The sequence below is a fragment of the Doryrhamphus excisus genome, chromosome 10 (assembly GCF_030265055.1).
Source record: "Doryrhamphus excisus isolate RoL2022-K1 chromosome 10, RoL_Dexc_1.0, whole genome shotgun sequence".
NCBI lineage: Eukaryota > Metazoa > Chordata > Actinopteri > Syngnathiformes > Syngnathidae > Doryrhamphus > Doryrhamphus excisus.
Genome location: NC_080475.1, coordinates 13,059,522 through 13,081,150, shown reverse-complemented (window position 1 = coordinate 13,081,150; position 21,629 = coordinate 13,059,522). Strand labels below are relative to the sequence as shown.

Genomic DNA, 21,629 nt, shown 5'->3' with positions numbered 1-21,629 from the left:
CGAGAGGCGGGGTACACCCTGGACTGGTCGCCAGCCAATCACAGGGCACATATAGACAAACAACCATTCACACTCACATTCATACCTATGGACAATTTGGAGTCGCTAATTAACCTAGCATGTTTTTGGAATGTGGGAGGAAACCGGAGTACCCGGAGAAAACCCACGCATGCATGGGGAGAACATGCAAACTCCATACAGAGATGGCCGAGGGTGGAATTGAACCCTGGTCTCCTAGCAATGAGGTCTGCACGCTAACCACTAGATCATCGTGCCGCCGCTTAAATGTAATACTTTTCGTAAAAAAAACAACCAAAAAATTCCTTGAATAAATATAAAATATTACTCCCTACCCCGGTATTTAGTGTTGGTGAGTGGGTGTCTTCATGGGGCGTGTCACAAGCCGTGGGGGGGAACCCGTCACAGTGACGTCACTGTGGGCAGAGAGGCGGCTGTGGAGGAGCCAACAGAGCAGAAGTGTGTGTCTCTCTCCAGCAACATGAAACATGGATGAGGAGGTGGCGGAAAGTTGGGAAGAAGCTGCTGATAACGGGGTAAAACTACTAAATACACTCCAACAATTTAAACGCCGTTATCTTAGTCACTTTATTTACAAGTTCCAAAAAAGATTCATATTCTTATTGTGTGCCAAGTCCGCTGGGCCAACAATGTGGCTCTTGCTAAATGCGCTGGCTAATAGGGGAAAGTTAGCGAGCTAACGTTACAGCGGCTAGCGATTTGCTAGTAAGTTAGCTCTCTGAATTAAATTAATGACAAGCTAAGAATGCGCTATTTGTAACTCTCAACACTTTAGTTTAGTTAACCTATCACTCAGCTGTAACAGTAACAGCATTTGCGACGTGACGCTAACCGGGTGGCGATAAAGTTTCAGCTTTGCTTTAGCTAATGTTGCTAATGCTAACATGGGAATATAAGACAAAACGCCGGCTCGTGTCGCCTTACTATTGGTTAAACGTTTATAAATGTACTCTCCGTTGAAATGGTTACTAGGAAAAAAATCACGATAAAGCAAATTAACTCTATTTTAACTCCCCGTTTTAGTCGGTCGTTTAGCTCACATTTATTCAGCGTGGTACCGCTGCCAACTTTTTATTCAAGTCATTGTATGTGTGCGCGCCTCTGATTTTAAACAACATTGTTATTGTCATTGTTATCCCAAACAAACTGTCCATTATTTAACGACAGTTCAATGCCACTGAGTTAAGTTTGTCTCTCAGGTTAGCTTAATGCTAGTTGATGACGTCATCAACGCGGCCCTACTAGGAGCCGGAAGTAGCCGTAGCCACCGGTGCTCACTTCACTTTATCACACGTTCATATTTTAATGGCATATATAGCATACTTTTTGGGGTAATGGTTTGACTAATGTTAGATAGGTGAACACTTTTATGTCATGACTTGACAGCTGCCCCCCCCCAACTCCGCCATGTAAGCATGTATAAATAGCATGTAACTCAACCCTGTTTTCCATCCACTGCTAGACTTGCTCAATACCCCCCCCCCCCCCATACACACCACTACTTTTCTTGAAAATCCCCACAGGAGTAATTTGTTTACATTCATACATGTTTGCACTTCTCCCCTCCCTTTGCAGGAAATGGAAAAACGGTTGGAGGAGAAGCTAAAAATCAGCCAGAAAGAAAAGTAAGAACTTTTATACATTTAAGTTTTTAGGGGAATAGACTTGTTTTGGAAGTTTACATTGAAATACTGCTTAATTTAAGTAATTATTTAACATACACAGGTGGCAAAAATGCTTAAATTATTTAATGTTGTTTGAAACTCATTTTTTATGTGGCTGTTTATTTATTTTATTCATAATAAATGCAATGTGATCATTCATATTCATTCATCTTCTACCGCTTATCCTCACGAGGGGTGCTGGAGCCTATCCCAGCTGTCTTTGGGCGAGAGGCGGTGTACACCCTGGACTGGTGGCCAGCCAATCACAGGGCACATATAGACAAACAACCATTCACACTCACATTCATATCTATGGACAATTTGGAGTCGCCAATTAATTTAATAATTAATTCATTCATTGTTCATTCATTTTCTACCGCTTTTTCCTCACGAGGGTCGCGGGGGTGCTGGAGCCTATCCCAGCTGTCTTCGGGCATGAGGCGGGGTGCACCCTGGCCTGGTGGCCAGCCAATCACAGGACACATATAGACAAACAACCATTCACACTCACATTCATACCTATGGACAATTTGGAGTCACCAATTAATTTAATAATTAATTAATTTTTGAAATGTGGGAGGAAACCGGAGTACCCGGAGAAAACCCACGCATGCACAGGGAGAACATGCAAATTTCACACAGAGATGGCCGAGGGTGGAATCAAACTCGGGTCTCCTAGCTGTGATGCCTCAGTGCTAACCACTCATCCGTCGCATTCCTATCCATTCATTGAGAAAATGATTAGATCACCCTTCTTCGCTTTAATGAGGACCTATTATGCAATTTTTTCCAGCCCTTTGTATTGAATTGTGAACTACTATAGCAGCTACAGCTACACACAATAGCCAGCACAGAAAGTGTTAGATCTTCCAGAATCTGCACCGATTCATTTGTGTTTCTTGTGAAAACGGTTTTACATTGTGTTTTTGCACTTTGTTCAAGTTGAGACTACCCACTTTGAAATATAATTGATATAGTTTGCTGGCTGTGTTGTTTCCCAGAGAGTCAAGTAACCACCTTTCTTCCCGCTCGCCACTGAGGACAGCCATGGTCATCCAGGACGAATCTCTACCATCAGCACCTCCTCCTCAAATCCGCATCTTGAAGCGGCCGAGCAGTAATGGCTCGCTGGACTCGCCCTTGAGCCAGAACCGACCCACGCCCCAGGTAAAGTCATTGGCTCAGCGGGAGGCGGAGTACGCCGAGGCCAGGAAGAGGATTTTGGGGAGTGCCTGCCCAGAGGAGACGGCTCAGGACAAGAACAGCACGGACAGGTATGAGTCCACTTTACACCTCGCACAGCTTAAGACTACTGACATTTAGAAATGATCTGTTCCAGGATCAAACTGTCGCCATCATACTGTCTTTAGTTTGTTGTCCTTCGCTGTATTGCGTTTTTTTATTTTAATGAATGAAATATATGATAGCTGTTTTTGTGGTTGACTATAACAAGTCATTATTATTACTCAAAATATTGCAATATAAGTTATATATTGTATTCTGGTCACCAGGCATCAATAATGTTACATTAATGAGACATTATATGAGATTATATTACTTTACTCGTACAGAAAGCTTTCTGGAGCTTCCAGAATCTGCACCCAGCCTCTCTTTTCTTGGATTTCCAAAACATTTTAATTAATTCCACACACGCCCCGCCCACTCTGCTGCGATTGGTCATGCTCCTAAAGACTTCCGGACACCCCACTTTCTAATTTTGTTGCTATAGGAGTTGATAATGAATAAACCCAATGGTGCTAGCTAACTGGCTGGAGACCCCTGACTTAGCGTGTATGAACTCAAGTGGTAATGTAGGGCTACATCTGGTCGATAGTGGAAAAGGCTTATTGGCAACTCCAGACACGGGTGAGCTTGGAATTTAGCATGCATGCAGGTAAGATTCTCCTTGCATGCACACTCTATAATGCTACACAGACAACTACTTACTTATTCAAAATAAACACAGGTAGGACACTGATGACTTCAATTGTTATTTACGGCTTGAGCTTCTAACTCTTCTGACACAAGTATGGAAAATATGGTAAAATTAATAAGGTACGCACAACATGTTCCGTGTTTCCCCCCCCCCAGGCCCACTCGCACCAACTCCAGCAACCACACAGTCCGACAACCAAACAGTCCCGACGGCACCCGAGGCTTCCGACAGCACAGATAAGTCGGACTGGGGGGGGATGGGCCGTGGGGAGGCCCCCCCCCGAAACCTCCTTCTTCCAGACTCCAGAAGGAAGTAACCTGATCGGGCCTCTGCTCTCCCCACCGTGACACTGTGACTGGACTCACTGTGATGATCCCTTTAACAGGAAAGGCCTCACTCAGCCTCTAAAACTCAGCCCACCACCCGCCGGTTATGCAGGTGGAAGCAAAGACTAGCAAAGAGTTTGAGTGAGGGGGCCATAGCAAAATGAGACCCCCCCCCTCCCCCTCCCCAGCAATAATAGTGAAGACGTCACTTTTTTTTTTTTTAATCTGTATTTTTTTTAACCTTTTTTTGGACTTCTAGGAGGGACGCTGGCATTATGAAAAGAACTCTCAAGAAACCACTCTTAAAGCCGCTTGATGCTTCTGCCTAATCATGAACCTTCCCAAGGTCTGTGTCGGGGTTTGAGCTCATGCCATGCAATTCCGCGGCGAAACACTACATGCAGTGTTTTTCTGGTGAGTCAGCTTCATGACCTACCGGGACACTTGTGAAATATTTTGGTTTGTTAGCTTCCTTTTGTTGCCATGAGGCGCGGTTGGAACTGGAACTAATCAATGTTTCAACAGTCAATTATATTGCAAACATTGATACCAAATCAAAGAAGGTGGGCTTCTACGCCCTCCCGAGTCGAGAGTTGGATTTTTTTGAAGGTGCATTCGCGAGCCCCTGCCTGTACTGTTTTAAATCGTCAAAACAGCCATTGTTGTCGCTAAGACAGCACATTGTATTTGTTGCTTTTTAACTTAGATTATTTTTTTATGACTTCCATTAATGTCCTCGGACTCTCAAGTGTCTCCACTGCCTTTTGAAAATGTACTTGACAACAATGTCAGCAGTATTTTTAAATCAGAAAGAACAAAGTTTACCCCTCCCAAGTTTCTTTGTACATAATAACTTTCCTTCTTTTTTCCAGCTATGCTTTTAGCTTCTAGGACAGAATGAACTTGGGAATGTGATTGTATTCCTATTCTTGTTCCCTAAAACACAGCACAGGAGCAACTATGCGTCCTAGTAGGAACTCAAAGCCAACATGGCCGCCGCTGTCGGAAATGTTTACGTCACTCCTTGTGCAATAGCCTACTTTCACTGCTGGAATTAAGAAAGGAAGTCAGTCGAGGAATGTTGTGTCCATTTCACCATCTCACCTTTTTTAGATTTCAAGAAAGCCATATAAGTTAGGTCTGTGGTAAAGAGGATGTACACACCTGTATTGCTTCTTTCCTTCCTGTCGCTGCAAAATGAGCACATGTGAAGGGGGTAAAAAAAAAAACATCACCTGAAATAGGAATAAGGCTTGCAGAACTTCTACCAACAGCGCAGCACACAAGGCTAACAACGCAAACTGCCTAAGATTCAATAAAAAATTATTTGCTGAAATGCGTATATGATTATGTGTATAATTTGCTTAAATTCAGTGTACAGTTTGTGTATAGAAGAGAAGTCTCCAGGGCAGAGCTAGGACACGTCGTGTCTAACAGTTGGCCTGGGAACGCCGTGGCGGCCTCCCAGTGGAGGAGATGGTCAGGGACCACGAAGTCGACTCTTCCCTACTGAGACTGCTGCTCCTGCAATCCGGACCCGGTGAGTAGAGGAAAATGGCATGGAATCGAGTTTGTGTATACAATGATGTGAAATTGTGTTTGCCCCCCCCCCTTTCAAGTCTTTCAAGTCACACTTGAAAGATTTCAATTAGTCTATTTAAAAGAAGAGAAAAAAATTCAACCTACATGGCCCTATCATGAAAAAGGCCAAAATTCCTCCAAGACTGCAAGTTATCACAAATGCTTGATTGCAATTGCTGCTAATAAATTGGCCCAATCAGTTACCAGCTTTAGGACGCAATCACCTTTTCCACACAGGGCCATGTTGATTTGGAATTATTATTTTTTTCACTCGAGTTTCAATTAGAAACTGCATTTTGTGTTTAGTTATGTTGTCATTGACTTAAGATTTACATTTGTTTGATAATCTGAAACATTTAAGTATAACAAGAAATCAGGAAGGGGGCAAACACTTTTTCCACACCACTGTATACACATGACTTAATTGTGTTGTCTTGTATACAGTATATATTTTGCCTTGATTTTTTTTTTAATTGCCTCAATTGTTTATCTAATTTTGTAATTTAAAAGTAAATTTTTGTAAGGGTTCAAATTTAGTGTAAATATTTTTACCTTATTTTTAAAATATATTCCTGTACTTAAATTGAATATACATTGACAACCAATACAATACTTTTGTATATTGTTTTACAACATATTTTCTAGGATCTTAAAAAGGTGGTAAAAGTTTCACCAGAATCTTGAATTTCCTGTATTAAAAAAAACAAAACATGCACAGCATACATTAGAAGCTGATATTCTCAGTGCCCATGTTCCACTCATATTGCTAACTAATCACAGCATGTTATTGACATTAATGCTTCTGGACCAAATTACACTGAAATCAAGATGAGATGACAGAACATTATATACAGTGTAAAAGTGTTTAGAATATTAAAAGCCACAGGCTGACACATCAAGTCAAATATATATATTTCAGTAGATATTTCAGACTGTATCTTACACTGTGAAAATATGGCATCGGCACTATCCCAATAGCAGTAAGACATAAAAGCACCACAAAATATGTAAAACATGACCCAAAGGAAAAAGAAAAAAAACAAACAAGCTGGGCATACATGGTGTCAATTAAGCCAATTTAAAACCTGTTTCGGTTGACTCGCTTAAATGTGGTTGGTTGTTTGACGATAGGTCGAAATCCTAGCGCGCTGTTTAATAATATAATTGACTGTTTTAAATTTCCAATCATTTTCTCCCTTAAATTATACATATAACTGTTTGTTGCTTGACTGTATGTGTGTGTGTGTGTGTGTGTGTGTGTATATATATATATTTTTTTAATTTAACAATTTTAAGAAGACTACATTGAAAAAAATATGACTGGATTCAAACCAATGCAGGAGCATGTTCTTTGTTTATCGTACCACAAAATTGAATCTACACTGGTTGTAGATTGTAAACTGTACAATTGTAGAATTGCCGTTTTGTGATGTTTGTTTTCACAGGCAATTCGTACTGTCAAACATTTGCAGCATTTCTTGAAATGCTGGCTTGTCAACTGTATTAAAAGAGCAGCATTTCCTGAAACACTGGCTTGTCAACTGTATTGAAGAGCGGCATTTCCTGAAATGTTGGTATGTCAACTGTATTGAAGAGCGGCGTTTCCTGAAATGCTGGCTTGTCAACTGTATTGAAGAGCAGCATTTCCTTAAATGCTGGCTTGTCAACTGTATTGAAGAGCAGCATTTCCTTAAATGCTGGCTTGTCAACTGTATTGAAGAGCAGCATTTCCTGGAATGCTGGCTTGTCAACTGCATAAAGGAGCAGCATTTCCTGAAACGCTGGCTTGTCAACTGTGTTAAGGCGCAGCATTTCTTTGCGATGTAGCAAATTACACTTTCAGTGAACGCACCCCATTTTGTTTGCATTTACTTTGCTGATCAATTTCCTCTGAGTGTCACAACGAAGGCTCTGGACCTCAACGTGTAGTTTTTGTCCAGATGGGAAAACTGGGTCGGAAAGGTAAGTTATTTTTGTTGCTTCACTTTCAACAACAAAAACAACAACTCCCAGTGTGAACATATCAACTGTTCATGCTCATCGTATTTAAAGTGCGTGTTGTGCTAACAAGGAGCAAGATATGCTATCTTATGGTGGTGACTGTGTTCTGGGATGCGTGCAGTGTTTGGTTGAGGGGCGGCCATAATGGTGCATGGGGGTTGCAGAGCTGTGAGTGGAGGCGTTTGTACTGTTTCTTGATGGAGCGCCTCGGACACAGCCAGCGGAGACAGTTGAGGATGCCCACGTCAATCAGCATCTGCACACCAAAACACACTTTTTTTCCGACAATACTACTAAACTATTTTGTAACAAATGTATTTCATTATTTTCTATATTTTTGTAAAATATGACAAATTATTCCAATACCTTTTCCAGTGTACCAGGTGTCTTTTAGGGTTCAGGCACTTCAAAAAAGGACGCTTGTTTATTCCTGTGACACTTACCTCAATCACAAAACAAACAAGGAAGTTGAGTGCAGCCAGAGCGACGATGAGCATCTTGAAATTCATGTCCGAGATGTCGTAGAACTGTAGTAGGTCGATGAAGAACGGCCCCGGATCCAACGCGAGGTATGTCATGATGGCAAACAGGATGAGGAGTAAACACAGGAAAACGACTGGAAGGATAAACAAAGAATGACGGATGGTTGCAAATGAATTGAGTACGCTATCTTCCAATATGTGTTACCGTTGCGGTAGAGAGGGCTCTTGTGAGGGTAACCTTTGGTGACCACCACGGCCATGAAGATGTACTGAAAACCCGACAAGGGAAACACTCCAGTATTTTCCATGTTGGGTAGGTTTGCCGCCCCGAACACAGTGGAATTGAGGGGAATATACCTGAGGGAACAGAATATGACTTAAATAATAACAAACGTATTCAAATCCATTCGTTTTCTAACGCTATTTCCTCACGAGGGGTGCTGGAGCCTATCCCAGCTGTCTTCAGGCGAGAGGCGGGGTACACCCTGGACTGGTGGCCAGCCAATCACAGGGCACATATAGACAAACAACCATTCACATTCATACCTATGGACAATTTAGAGTCACCAATTAAGAAAGTTTTTGGAGAAAACCCACGCATGCACGGGGAGACAAGAACTCCACACAGAGATGGCAAAGGGTGGAATTGAACCCTGGTCTGCTGTGAGGTCTGCGCGCTAACCACTCGACCGCTGTGCAGCTTATTCAAATCCAAGTATGTGGAAATATTTCAACACTTAAATGATATATTCTCTATTAAATGTCTGACCCAAAAGTCTTTAAGTGGTAAAAATAGGTGTCTCAATAATAAAATACATCAATTATTAATTACTATTGGCATCATTTTGTGACCTGTCTGCTCTAACTTGTTGTTTTTGTACTCACCAGTCCTGAGACATGGTGAGAAAGAGAGCGGCCAGCTGCCCCAGTATGACCATGCTAATGTGAATAAAAAGGCTGCCAAGGACGGGCAAGGTCAGTAGATTGGCAGGGGGCCTGCGGGGGTTCAGCTCCTTATTGGGGCCTCCTTTGCCCATCACAATGGCCAGCGGGGTCACCAGTATGAGATCGATGAACAGGAACTGCATGTCAGCCAGGTTGGTGCCCACCTAGAACAAGTGTTTAAAAATACAGCTCGATACCGTTCTATGCTCCAGGTTTTTTTGTAAGGTCATATTGTGTGAAGGTCACCGTGTAGAAGGTGAGCACAGATGTGAACTGAATGATGCTGTAGAGGGCCATGTATCTGAAGAGACTGAAGGAAGTGACCAGCGAGCATCGGCCTTCTCTGCAGAGGTGAGAAGAAGCTCTTACATAATGTTGTGTGTATATATATATATTTTAATGTTTACATTATAAGTTTAATTACCTGATGAGAAGCGGCACACAGCTGATGTTGTCCGTCTTGGAGGTAAAAGGCGATGCGATGGAGGCCTCTGCTTCTGACAGAGAAACGCCAACATCAGCCGCTCTCAGGGCGCCGCAGTCATTGGCGCCGTCGCCACACATGCCCACCCGGTAGCTGCAATAATGACATAGAAGCTTGGATCAATTTTTTTGTTGTTTTGCTTACAACATAAGCAGTACAATTTATTCCATTTGAATGATGTAATACAAATTTTCTATTACCTTATTGTCAAAAAGTGACTGATATTACATTTAATTTTATTAAAATTAAGAATGTTACAATGATATTTGGAAGAGTGGTTAGCATTAGCACGCAGGTCTCACAGCTAGGAGACCATAGTTCAATTCCACCCTCGGCCATCTCTGTGGCGTTTGCATGTTCTCCCCGTGCATGCGTGGGTTTTCACCGGGTACTCCAGTTTCCTCCCACATTCCAAAAACATGCTAGGTTAATTAGCGACTCCAAATTGTCTCGGTCTGTGAATGACGCTGAGACTAGTGATTAGCAGACGTCGTGTTAGTTAGCTAGTATCGATGCACCCTACTTTTAAAGTGTTTTCAATCATCAAAATACGGCAAGATACTGCAACTATTACATATCATCAATATGTGTATCAGCATGGATAATATCAAAACATGCAACATTGTTATAGGTTTATTTTTAGAGGGCTTCATAGTCAAAATAGGTGTAACCCAAAGACAGCATTGTAAGCTAGCTGAAATTAACTTGTTTTCTTGTGTTTTAAAGCACAGAAAAGGGAAAGAAATATGTATTCATGTTTCACATCAGGATTGTGAATCATGGGCAAAATTCCCCAAAAAAGTACAGTAAAGATTATTCATTGATAAAAAAAAATTAAGGTATTTTTGTTGGTTATTCACAAATAAAGCACATTTCTTCTCTAAGAAAAAACATGATCTCGGCAGGCGGAGAGTGGTTAGCGCACAGGGCTCACAGCTAGGGGACCCGAGTTCAATTCCACCCTCGGCCATTTTTGTGTGGAGTTTGCATGTTCTCCCCGTGCATGCGTGGGTTTCCTCCGGGTACATTCCAGGTTAATTGGCGACTCCAAATTGTCCATAGGTATGAATGTGAGTGTGAATGGTTGTTTGTCTAAATGTGCCTGACGACAGCTGGGATAGGCTCCAGCACCCCCCGCGACCCTTGTGAGTATAAGCAGTAGAAAATGAATGAACGAACAATCTTTCGTGTGTGTACAAACTCACTTTAGCATCTGGAGTTCTTTCACCAGTCGTGTTTTCTGGTCAGGCGCCATGCGTGCAAAGATGGTGGCTCGCATCAAAACCTGCAATGACATAATACCACTTCAAGTATAAAAATGTTACATCACAGAGAAGACTTCTTGGGAGTGAATCGTTTTTAATTTACCTTTGACAGATGTTCAGGGAAGTGGTCACAGACGACATCTAAGGAAGTGCCACTAATAGCCAAGTGATAGCCAAAATCTCCCTGGTAGACATCCTGGGAAAATGAAGGGAAGTTATCAACTACTACTAATGTGATGGTTCTAGTTCTTAGGAGTAACCTTGAAGTATTTTAGCTGATGGGATTTCCAGAAAAGACATGAAACTGACTTATTTGGGTCTTTGAGCATCAACTGACCCGGGTTGTGACCACTGATCCCTCCCCGTCCTCCAGGTAGAACCTCAGGGTGGCCGTGGCCTGAGCTGTCTGGGCGGTGGCTTCAACAAACATGACCCCCTCATCAGACCTCACCATGCCGCAGCTTTTGGCCACATTGACTGCTGTTAGAATGTTGTCGCCTGTTTGGAGAAACCACAACGTGTGATTCACGTGACGGTTCAACATATTAACAGATGGTCTCTCACCTGTGACCATGACAGTACGGAGCCTCGCCATTCTGAGCATGTCGATGACCTTGCTGCTCTCCGGTTTCACCAAGTTCTTCATCATTAGAAGACCCAAGAAGAGCATGTCTTGCTCTACCTCGCCTCTATGGTTAAACACATATTACATATATATATATTACAGATATATTTATATTTCCTATAAAGGTGTAGGGTCTTTTTTTATGTAGTCCTGTTTGTTTCTGATGTTTTGTGATTGTTGTTGCTCTTGTCTCTTTGTACTGTCCCGCTCTTCTTTTCTATCCCCTCCTGCTCAGGTCAGCCCGCTCCAAAATTTGCATAACAACAAGACAAGGTCAAATAAAACCTAGGTACACAAGGTAAACAAGGTAAACTATCTTACACTTTCCCTGTTTACCATGTAAGGGCATTTACTATAAATCAACAATACTATCTGCCCTAATGGGTGGACAGGACCACAAAAAAACAAAAACATGTGGGGTCTAATAGAGCTAATAACCAGGATCTTTAGGTAACAGCGGGTCATACATACATAGTAGGAAGAAGCAAAGCTTATTAAATCCTACCCCTCCATCTGGTACTTTTACATTTGTTCACTTCCTGCTTTCCTGATATAGGTTTTTTTTGTCATGTACCGAAGTACGAGGTGATATGACCATAAAATGACATAATGGGTACCATAGTAACTGTAAATATAGTGATATATGTATGTATATAGCACATCATGATTCTATGTTCTATGTATATAATGGGTTTGAAGTAACATTTCAAATCAAGTGTCCTACCGTTCAATGGTGCTCAGATCAGCACTTTTATCCATTGGTTTATAGGCAAGAGCAAGAACTCTGAGGCCTTCACTTGAAAAGCTGCGTAGTTTGCTTGAGAACTGTGGTGGCACTGTAAATGTAAAAGTATCTTATTTAGTATTGCCATGCCATCTATGTCAAAAGTTGTGAAAATAAAAAAAAAGATGGAGAACATTGAACCAAGCGTACCCTTGACCCCTTTTAGGGTTCCCCTTAATCTTAATTCTGACCTGTGTCTTGTTGGCAGAGGCTGGCCACCATCTCTGGGGATCCTTTCATGAAAGCCACAACCGAGCACCCACCGCTGGCTACTGTAACCACACTCATCCTCTGCAGGGCTGAGGAGAAGGGATACCTCTGCACTATTGCCACCGGCTCGCTTGCAGGCTAGAGGAAGAAAAGTAAGTCGCTGTGATGTTACGTCCCTGTGACTGCTGAATGAAATGATAGATTGGTTCTAGTTAGCGTAGGCGAGAACACTCACAGTTGCTTGAAAAGGAAGCGGCCTTCCAGGAGGTCTCATGACAGCTAAAACTCTGTGACCTCCAAACTCTGCATCCAACACCCCGATGTCCTCTCCTGGCTCTTGTAGTGACTGCAATAGAAGCACAGAATTGGGGTTCTGCAGAGCTACATTTAATATCAAAACATTGTGATGTAATAGGTGGTGAAAATATCCATGTTTTTTTTAGGCTCCTACCCAACCAGTGGAATTTATCATTTTAATCTCCAGAGGGTCTCCAACAGGCTGCCCTTGCAGCAGTGTCACAGTGTGACAGCAGGCCAGGCCCGAGAGCAGGGACCCTGGCGGGAGAAGCCTGGGATCGGAGACCACGTCTGCGAAACCGGTAGGTCCGCCCTCCATCACGCCCCACACATCCAGTCCCTCCTCTGTCAGAGTTCCTGTCTGGAGAATAGGCATGGTGCTCAAACACAACCTCAACATACTATATTTATATTAGGGATGCCTGATAATCTCAACCAGCCGATACTGACATAAAATACTTTTCTTATATAAATTACATAAAAATTACCAATCCCCTAAAAATGTCATCCAATACTTCTCTACAAGAGAGGAGAAATATGATCTCGGGGAAGAACTAAATCTAAAACATTTATATGCTAGGACTACGTTAAAAAGCCATAGCATTTCAGTATGTGGAATCAAACTATGGAATGGATTGAGTAAGGAAGTCAAACAATGCACAACGATGAGCCAATTCAAGAAACAATACAAGCAGTTGATGTTTGCTAAATACAAGGATGAAGAGTCTTGAACCAGTCATGAAGTGCTATATATATCACTATATTGACACTTACTGTGGTACCCATTATGTCTTTGGATGGTCATATCACCTCATACTTTGGTACGTGACAACAAATAAAAATTAAAAAATAAATAAATACAAAATAAAAAAATACAAAGTAAAATAAATATTAATAAACTAAAGTAAAAAAAAATTTTTTTTTTAAATATATATCACCTCGTACTTCGGTACGGGACAAAAAATTAAAAACTTAAAATAATAAAAAAAAAACCTTAAACCATATTAGGAAAACAGGAGGTGAACAAATGTAACAGTTACCGATTGTAAAAGTCTTGTACTTTTACAATCAGTAACTGTTACATTATGCGGCATAAAAATTAATAAAATAAATTAGGAAAGCAGGAAGTGAACAAATGTAACAGTTACTGACTGTAAAAGTACCAGATGGAGGGGTAGGATTTAATAAGCTTTGCTTCTTCCTACTCCTTTTGGACATGTGGAACTGTGAACTGATTATGGGATGCACTCTATTGTAATCTGATGCATGTTCAAATGAAATTAAACCATTACCAAATATGCTTTCTATTTGTGGAGATGGTTTACTTGTTCGAGTCAACACTGCAAACGGTCACTGATTAACCCTATTGTAGGAAAATATGGTATGTATACACAAGAACAACAAAACCCGGTCCTCACCTTATCAAAGCAGAAGAGCGACACTTTGCCACTGATGTTGATACGTGGCGGACTAATACAGAAAATACCATGCTTCTTGAGCCTGTGCTGGGCGTAAATTGTGCCAGTGGTGATGGCAGCGGGCAGAGCTGGAGGCACCACGACAGTGACTAAATCCAAAGCCCGTATCACCACCTCGATCCAGTACATCTGGAGAAAATATCATCAGTGAGATGGGCTTGTAAAGTCAAAGTCCCTGATTTACCAATCCAGTCTATACTTACATCAAACCATGAGAAGACAACAAAGCTGTAAATGGTCCCGAACAAAGCTGTATCAAGAAAATAGTAGAAAAAAACGGTTTGTGTGCATCAGAATTGAAGTGGTGACCAATACGGTAATATATGGACATATATAGAGCCAATTTGCTAAATACAAGTATGAAGAGTCTTGAACCAGTCATGATGTGCTATATATATCACTATATTGACACTTACTATGGTACCCATTATGTCATTATATGGTCATATCACCTTGTACTTTGGTATGAGGTACATTATTTAAAAAAAAAACCTTAAACTGTATTATGGAAAGCAGGAAGTGAACAAATGTAACAGTTACTGATTGTAAAAGTACCAGATGGAGGGGTAGGATTTAATAAGCTTTGCTTCTTCCTACTTCTTTTGGACATGTGGAACTGTGAACTGATTATGTGATGCATTCAATTGTAATCTGATGCATGTTCAAATGAAATTAAACCATTACCATATATGGATCATTTATCCAATATCTGTAGGACAGGTCACAATCATTCGCATCACCGGCATAGTTACAGGATGTTAGCTACAATGCTAACATTCCACTAACATTTTAACAGCAACATCATGTCGGTGAGGCAAAGCTTCATCTGCAAAGCCTTTTTTTTTAGCTGTTCTGAAGTTAATTAATTAACTTGTTGTTTTGGTGGGCTTACCCAAAATGCCCAACATGATCAGGAACTTGGTGGCATCCTGGTAGAAGCGGAAGTTGGTAGGCTGAGGGTATAGAATGGAGCTGACCAAGCTACCTTTAGCAGTAAAAAAGCCTGTAGATGACGCAAAGTACATTAACTGGTCATTTGATATTATTATTATTATTATTATTGTCAAGCAATGGATACAATTTTAAAAAGGTGCAGTCCACTTTTCACTTTCAGTACTCACCAGTGCCTGTAACAATGGCGACGCCACCAGCACCAGTGGACCCCCCACCTTTGGCCCGTATGACCTGTGTTCCACAGAACAGTGCATGCTTGCGCTCAGCGTCTGAGATATATCTCCTCTCGGAAACCGGCAGGGGGGTTTTCAGCACCGGGACGCTCTCACCTGAACACATGTAATAGCAAGTATTCTCATATAAAGTATATAGTTTATGCCATCAACACCAGGAATCACAAATGTCCTTGCAGGCCAAGCAACCTCACCTGTCAACATGCCTTCATTGACAAGACACTCCCCGACCAGCAGAGCAGCATCACAAGGGAGCAGCAGACCATCCTTGGGTAAATATATGCAGTCTCCGGGCACCAGCTCATCTGAACTGATATTCTCTTGCACTGTGAAAATACATTTGAAAGGGTAAAATCCTTTAAAATAATTAGGAAATTCAAAAAAAAAAAAAGAAATCACCTCCTGAGCTTCTTAGCACTGTGACATTTGTTACCAAGCGGGCCATGTTGTGGAGAGTGGCTCTTTGCTGTGAAGGGCATAGTGTTTATCCATTATTTCTGTATATACGCCAGTACATAAAATCAGTATACTAAATACCTTGCGGATCTCATAAAGCGAGATGCCGATGGAGAGCATGGAGACTAACAATATGCACGCTGCGTAGAAGTAATATTCATCAAACAACCACAGGATGATACTGAATATTTGGAATATATAGAACGGATTGAGGACCTGAAAAAGAAGAGTTTGATTGATATTGAGAAAAAACAAATCAAATCACACACACACACTTTAGACATATCCGCTATGAGGTGATCTCTTTTGTGTTGCCAGTTATTTACACAACAATGGCTGTGGACCGTAAATCTACACTGCTATACAAGCTGTATAAACTGTTATGAGATATTCTACAAAATATTAATCGCCATCTCACCTCATCGGTCAGTAGTTTGTAGAAAGACTTTACCGGCACGTCAATCAGGTTGGGACCATACACTTGTCTCCTAGAAGATAGCATTCAAAAACAGACAAAAATATAGATTTGTAGTCGGCTTTTGAAAAGTTGTACAATTATACTTCATATTCAATTTCAATATGGTCTATTATTAGTAAAAAGGGTGTTATTTTTTTTGTCTAGATTTTTGTCTGATGATGTTTAAAAACCATGTTTAGTAGAACATAAACAGGTTTATCTTCTGTCATTATAAAAATATTCAGTGAAAATTAACTTCTCACAAGATTCCTGTATTTCCACGCTAATACAGTAAACCTCGGATATATCGGATTCAATTGTTCCCACTGGTTTTGTCCGATATAAGCGAAATCCGTTATATGCGTATACCGGAAAATGTCCGTTTTACGCATATATCGGATTTATACCCGGTATATGCGTAAATCGGATTTTATCCGTTATAAAAAGGCACTTCCTTGACTATGTTTCCAATGTACCTGGACGCGCAGGCAACGCTGCAAATGACGTCGTATAGCGGCCTGTCACGATTCGGCGAATCAGAGCGCCACGATGCGGCCATCCGATATATGCGAGGGAAATTTAATGGAAATGCATTGGAACGGGACTGGAGATTTTGTCCGAAATAGGCGAAATCCGTTATAAAAAATCCGATATATGCAATGAATTTTTATTGGAAATGCATTACAGAAAAATTGGTTCTTTTTTATCTGTCCGTTGTGAGCGAATTTCCGATGTATCCGAGTCCGATATATCCGAGGTTTACTGTATAAAATGTCCACTAATGTGTGCAAACAGTTGTTGGGCATATGCTCACCTCAGAATCTGCTCAGATTGACTCAAACCCTTTTTGAAGCCATGGAGGTCCTTGCAGGTCCAATCCTCATTTAAAACACTGCAGCCAAAACATCCATTATTGCAATGTGATGAAACTCATTTATGTATTTGGAATTAGTGGCTTCCTGTACGTTACCTAACACGACAGAAAGATGCCCTTGTGTCCAGCCATATGTAGCGTAGTCCTTCCAACAGATAGTAGCGCAGGAGTGTTTTCTGTTCCAAAATATTCACACCGTCATTGAGAGTGTGGGAGAAAAAAAAAAAAAAAGAATCCACAATTGTTCCTCACCTTCTCTTTGTAGAGTTGAACTGTGTCTCTCCATTCTGTATCCTCAGAATCTCCCAAGAATCCCAAACTAAAAGAAAACAAAAACTTTTAAGTGCTACAATTAAGGCCTCTATTCAGTGAACTATTGAGTCTGCTATAGTCTACAAAAGCAAATAACCGCTGAGGTCTGTAATTAACACCAATGTCGCAAAACACTGGCATTAAAAGGGATATTAACACTCAACTGTGACTTACGTAAGTCAGGGAGTCATGTGTTCATGCTTTACATAAAGATTGTGAATGATGGGCAAAAAGTGCAGTTCCCCTTTAAAATGTTACTCAAATGCTAGTGTTGCCGTACTGTTATTTGCAATGAATACATCAACACTATTAATTGCTTGACAGCTTGCTCCTTACCGCTATTAATGGTAATGGTTTAATTTCATTTGAACATGCATCAGATTACAATTGAATGCATCACATAATCAGTTCACAGTTCCACATGTCCAAAAGGAGTAGGAAGAAGCAAAGCTTATTAAATCCTACCCCTCCATCTGGTACTTTTACAATCAGTAACTGTTACATTTGTTCACTTCCTGCTTTCCTAATATAGTTTAAAAAAAAATTTTTTTTTACTTTATTTTACTTTTATTTAATTTTTTTGTCCCGTACCTCGTACGAGGTGATATGACCATCCAATGACATAATGGGTACCATAGTAAGTGTCAATATAGTGATATATATAGCACATCATGACTGGTTCAAGACTCTTCATCCTTGTATTTAGCAAACATCAACTGCTTGTATTGTTTCTTGAATTCGCTCATTGTTGTGCATTGTTTAAGGGTCTTACTCAATCCATTCCATAGTTTGATTCCACATCCTGAAATGCTATTACAACATCGATTTGGTTGCTACAATATACTTTATAAATCACCATGTGATCAAAGAGCTGCGATTTCCTTTCCACTTTCATATGCACTCTAAAATATTAAAGTTAAAAATGTACTCATCATATATGATGAGTTTTCACTAATAGCCTTTCCAGTTAGCCACTACTTCCTGTAATACCAAAATATATTGGCACTTTAGCTAATTAAATGTCCCAGGTATAATTGATTACTAAAATTATTTCATCATTAATTTGAGTATTTACATGATCCACATAGTGTTGGATATTTAAAACTGACCTGCCCGCCTCCATCTCCTCTGTGAGTACTTTCACAATATGCTGCTGGCCAAAAGTATCCTGAAAGAAAGGCAAATACTTAATTACCCTGTTTTCACTTGTGTACAAATACAGTATTTTAGTTATAATCTCACCCGTATTAGCACGAAGTCCGCGACCGCCAGAGGGCAGGGGCGGCAGCGTGCCAGTAGAGACAGGCGCGGGAACCATCGAAATAGAATCAGAAGAAAACCAAAGGACAGCAACGCCACAAAACGACACAACCACACCCGCCATCTGACCCACTTGTAGCCCTGAGCGTCCTGGTGGGGGCACATTGTGAGACCATGAGGTCTGTTCAATCTATATACATAAGTCCGTACAGTATTTGTTTAGTTATTTATGCATTGTGGAACATTACCATATGTTTACCAGGCAGTCATGCAGGCTAGCTGTGAGAAGTGGCCTCTGGAACAGTTCAACCACACTTCACAGCACGTCACACCTGCAAAGTCAATATAAACAACATATATAATGCGCTGAACTGCAACAATAAATGATAAGTACATCATTAATTCTATGACAAACTTGGCCCAAGTGATAAAGGCGACCTTTAGACCTGTTTTTTTTATAGTTTGTTTATATATTATATTTTTAAAAAAATGTTAATAGTAATTATGTCATGATATTTGATTAGGACAAATCTACATGTACAGTTTAAAAATAAATACATTTAAATAAATATACATTTTCTGAACTTTCTAGTGAAAAATACAGAGTTCATTGTGATTAGCTGTCAAACCGTCTATTTATAACTATACTGTAATTTAATTTATTTTATGATTTCCATTTTTAAACAAACGATGTTTTTTGGTATAGACTATTATAGTCCGGACGCATCACCGCAGATCAATGCGCGATCTGATGCGGATCAATACCTGCGTGCACGTGTCGACGTCACTAATTAATGGTTTCGGTTGACTAAGTTAAAATTACACAGAAAAAACGAAAAATTATTCGTCTTATTCTAAATAAGTTATCATAAAATGACAAATTCTTGACGACAGTCTGCCACTCTCAAGCGCATCCATGGACATATTAACTTTTACGGTCATACAAAAAGAGGAAAAAGCACTGTAAAACGATTAAGTGGACAAACTATCGTCTCGTTTAAGATAACGCCAAATATAATCGATAGTGTTGGAAGCAAAATGCCATTAAAGTTGCGTGTTTACTTAGCGCTTTAACATCGCAAAACAATACGGTGGATATCAACCTACCGTCAACTGGAAACAGTCATTTAAAGGTCTGTAATATTCAGTTTTTTGTTTTGTTTTCCAAGAGAACGAGTATGGAAAAAAATTATGACCGCGGTGAGGTGAAGGAAGGGGGCGAAGAAAGTGCCGATAACACCGGGATCGAACAACTGAGCTCCTAACCTAGGTCTACGTCACCACAAACAGGAAGTGTCCATCACAAGGCAGGGCCAATAATGCGCATGCGTATACTAGCGTTAGTAATGTTTTCTACTGTATAAGATACCCTGCCTTTTGGTAGTTAAAAGAGATATTTATATATTATAAGTTTATATATATTATAAGTATATTATAATTATATTATAAGTTAAAAGAATATTTGTATTCATTTTTAAATGGTCAAATTCCTTAAATTAGTCTAAAACACAAAAATAGTCCCCTTGAACATCAATATTCTGCTTATCTAAAAAGGTCTTAAATCAATTTTTATCATTGCAGCCTCACCAGAACAAATAAAAACAACACAATAAATCAATATTAAAAACCTGACTGACCTGAAATGGCGTGAACGTGTGCAAAACATGTGAAAATCACATGCCACCATCACATTGTCTCAAATAAGCAAGTCTGCGGCCACAGCTGTCCACAACTTCCCCAAAAGTTTGAAGAAGTAGTAACAGCTGCTTTTACATTGGAATTCATTGAATCCCTGCAGAATATTACACACGTCACACTTAGAGGACCTGCCTGACGAAATGATCTTCAAAAGCTTAAGATCACGCTGACATGTAAAGAAATTCAGGAACAAAAGAGAAATAAAGTAATTGAGCTCTATCAGACTGGAAAAATATTATAAAGCCATTTCTAAAGCTTTGGGACTCCAGCAAACCACAGTGAGAGCCACAAATTGAAAAATTAAAAAAACATGTAACAGTGGTGAATCTTTCCAGGATTGGCCGGCAAACCAAATCACCCCAAGAGGTCACAAAAGGTCCCACAACAACATCCAAAGGATGCTGCAGGCCTTACTTGCTTCAGTTAAGGTCAGTGTTCATGACTTCACCGCTGGGCAAAAACAGCTTACAGACTACAAGACAAAAAAAAAACATAAATACCACAACAAAAACAGAACATGTGGCGATATTGTTTAACTATTTTTGTGCTTTCCAAATGCGAACGTCTCATAATAAACCCCTAAAAGCGTCGGCGTGCAATAGCATGTAATTGTACCTCTATAAAGCCTGCAGGACTTGAAGCAGCATAAGCGTAAGCAACTAAGCTAACCTGCTGGACTGTGCTAACTGCATGTCTGTGCACCGTTTTAATATGGAATTAATATCATTCATTCGCAAGTAAAGTGCACTTACATGTGTCGACGTTACTCTGGTCCTGATGACAGACTCAATGCCGCATTGTATCGCTTTATATTTATTCACACCATGCTGCCCGCCCAATGCAAAACATGGACAACACGTCATCAAGACCCCACATGCCTATGGGAAGCGAGGAGGTCCAAAACTCCTTTCACTGCTTGCCTTACTGTATGTTTCCGCCACTGAAAACAAATATCCGAATGGTAAATCGAAATTACGATATAAGAAAGTCGACATTGCGAGATAGAAAGTCGAAATTACGAGCTAGAAAGTCGAAATTACGAGATAAAAAGAGAAAATCGAAATTATGAGATACCAACTGCGCATGTGCCGCAAGTGCCGTCTTTTCCACAGTCGTCTTGTCACTTGGCAAAATGGCTAAACAGTTGTGCCACATCCTTTTTATTAGTTCGATGCCTCTAAATTCTTTCCAATGTACGTTTGCTTAGTACAATTCCGTGTGAATTCACCAGCAAATGAAGTATTTCATCATTTGTAATACCACACTTA

General features: G+C 40.4%; 2 protein-coding genes across 6 annotated transcripts; one reads left to right on the top strand and one right to left on the bottom strand.

Annotated features, from left to right (window-relative positions):
• Positions 1-388: 388 nt before the first annotated feature.
• On the top strand, positions 389-5,305 carry szrd1 (SUZ RNA binding domain containing 1). The gene is made up of 4 exons (XM_058084938.1): positions 389-554; positions 1,615-1,664; positions 2,705-2,977; positions 3,795-5,305. The coding sequence occupies exons 1-4, from the start codon at positions 507-509 to the stop codon at positions 3,877-3,879; spliced, it is 456 nt and encodes a 151-aa protein (XP_057940921.1). The 5' UTR covers positions 389-506; the 3' UTR covers positions 3,880-5,305.
• Positions 5,306-6,441: 1,136 nt separating this feature from the next.
• Positions 6,442-21,236, bottom strand: atp13a2 (ATPase cation transporting 13A2). 5 transcript variants are annotated; one of them, XM_058084933.1, is made up of 30 exons: positions 21,114-21,212; positions 20,776-20,833; positions 18,912-18,995; positions 18,646-18,813; positions 18,513-18,571; positions 17,344-17,410; positions 17,188-17,267; positions 17,032-17,109; positions 16,179-16,248; positions 15,842-15,976; positions 15,704-15,770; positions 15,499-15,630; positions 15,239-15,400; positions 15,010-15,120; positions 14,321-14,367; positions 14,058-14,246; positions 12,794-13,000; positions 12,578-12,688; positions 12,324-12,480; positions 12,073-12,184; positions 11,288-11,412; positions 11,061-11,221; positions 10,827-10,919; positions 10,664-10,743; positions 9,399-9,551; positions 9,221-9,317; positions 8,915-9,138; positions 8,235-8,386; positions 7,991-8,163; positions 6,442-7,803 (listed from the first exon to the last, which is right to left on the bottom strand). In XM_058084933.1, the coding sequence occupies exons 3-30, from the start codon at positions 18,912-18,914 to the stop codon at positions 7,630-7,632; spliced, it is 3,387 nt and encodes a 1,128-aa protein (XP_057940916.1). In that variant the 5' UTR covers positions 18,915-18,995; positions 20,776-20,833; positions 21,114-21,212; the 3' UTR covers positions 6,442-7,629. The 5 variants fall into 5 exon arrangements, with proteins under 5 accessions (XP_057940916.1, XP_057940917.1, XP_057940918.1 ...); XM_058084934.1 differs by lacking the exon at positions 20,776-20,833 and having other exon boundaries at positions 21,114-21,236; XM_058084935.1 differs by lacking the exons at positions 20,776-20,833; positions 21,114-21,212 and adding an exon at positions 20,301-20,381.
• Positions 21,237-21,629: the final 393 nt, after the last annotated feature.

What these genes read in the sequence shown, in the direction of transcription:
- szrd1 (XM_058084938.1), top strand. Translation starts at nt 507, where the DNA reads ATGGATGAGGAGGTGGCGGAAAGTTGGGAAGAAGCTGCTGATAACGGG. An exon ending in AAGAAGCTGCTGATAACGGG is followed by an intron (nt 555 to 1,614) that starts GTAAAACTACTA and finishes CTCCCTTTGCAG; the next exon opens with GAAATGGAAAAACGGTTGGA. An exon ending in AAAATCAGCCAGAAAGAAAA is followed by an intron (nt 1,665 to 2,704) that starts GTAAGAACTTTT and finishes GTTGTTTCCCAG; the next exon opens with AGAGTCAAGTAACCACCTTT.
- atp13a2 (XM_058084934.1), bottom strand. An exon ending in GCATCTTTCTGTCGTGTTAG is followed by an intron (nt 17,110 to 17,187) that starts GTAACGTACAGG and finishes TTTTGGCTGCAG; the next exon opens with TGTTTTAAATGAGGATTGGA. An exon ending in CAATCTGAGCAGATTCTGAG is followed by an intron (nt 16,249 to 17,031) that starts GTGAGCATATGC and finishes GCTATCTTCTAG; the next exon opens with GAGACAAGTGTATGGTCCCA.